Genomic DNA, 1,143 nt, shown 5'->3' with positions numbered 1-1,143 from the left:
AAAAAAAGAAGTATCCATAATATGCTTTGTATCTACACACCGTGAGTGTTAAGAGATCCCCGCCGAGCACCGTTGTGGCTCCAGCCTTGTAGCTATCAATTGACGCCACAAGCTTGTCAAGGACAGCCGTGCAGAAGTCGAATGAGCCAATCTGTTCAGGGTCTTCCAGAATGTGGTAGTAATCTGGACTAGCAGCCCCATGGCTTGAAGGGCAGAGGAGCACGGTGAGCGCATACATTGTGAAAATCCTTTTGAATGAATCTCCATCTAGCCCAGGTTGTATCAAGTTATCCAGCTCGTTTATGGTTGGGTAGTTTCCTTTGCATTTTGTCTGTTGAGCAATCAGTGATCTAAGTGCTGGGTTTTGCTTCTTCTCTATGGTTCTGCCGCCAAGTGGTATCCCCAGGACCTGGTGTATGCAGTAGGGTGTGATTGTGAACTTGAACCCATTGGGGAGTTCAATAGCCCTTGAGGGTACATCAAAGTTTGATGCCAGATAATGAACGACACCGCGCGGCAGAGTATCACATTTTAGGTCAAGCAGATGATCCAGGCCCATGCTACGGGCAAGCTGCCTTTGATCTAGAGTTACACGCTGCGCCGTCACCATGAATTTCCGTAGTGAGAGCTTTGTTGCAAAATCCTGTAAACAATCATTTATTAAGAAAAAAATCAGCGAGTGCAAGGAATATAAAAACATTTCTGCAGTGAAGAAAGTGATCAATTGAGATAAATTATGTAAATGCAAAAATTAAAAGGAACTCACTGCTCTTGCCTGCTCAGCCATGGTTGATATATAAATCTATTGGTTGGATGTATTGAAGAAAGCCAACAATTTCCTTGTTCCCTTCGAGTTATTAGCAACTCCTAATGCCAAAATCTGAAATCTGAGAGAAGATTATTCATGATTATGTGAGAACTATGAAATGACAATACTCAAAAAGGAAGTAATTAAAAAAAGTTATGCGTCATTTGGTGTAAAAAATGTGAAAAGACCATGCTTAGCATCTTTATATTAAAAAAAATGTATGAAAAGTTAACAAAAAGTAACAATGATCATCTTTAGTGCAGTACAGCATGCTGAGCATTGTTAGTTTGTTTTTTATGAAGAACAAAGGTCAACATGAGTACTATAAAAAAAGT

General features: G+C 40.2%; 1 protein-coding gene across 1 annotated transcript; it reads right to left on the bottom strand.

Annotated features, from left to right (window-relative positions):
* Positions 1-25: 25 nt before the first annotated feature.
* LOC123177919 (uncharacterized) lies at positions 26-887 on the bottom strand (the record flags this gene model as incomplete). Its single annotated transcript, XM_044591347.1, has 2 exons — positions 767-887; positions 26-643 (listed from the first exon to the last, which is right to left on the bottom strand). Coding segments are annotated over exons 1-2 (639 nt in total), but the record flags the coding sequence as incomplete, so codon positions are not given.
* Between the last annotated feature and the right edge of the window lie 256 nt (positions 888-1,143).

This window comes from Triticum aestivum, unplaced genomic scaffold (assembly GCF_018294505.1).
Source record: "Triticum aestivum cultivar Chinese Spring unplaced genomic scaffold, IWGSC CS RefSeq v2.1 scaffold180534, whole genome shotgun sequence".
Lineage (NCBI taxonomy): Eukaryota > Viridiplantae > Streptophyta > Magnoliopsida > Poales > Poaceae > Triticum > Triticum aestivum.
This window is presented reverse-complemented; position numbering and strand designations above follow the sequence as displayed.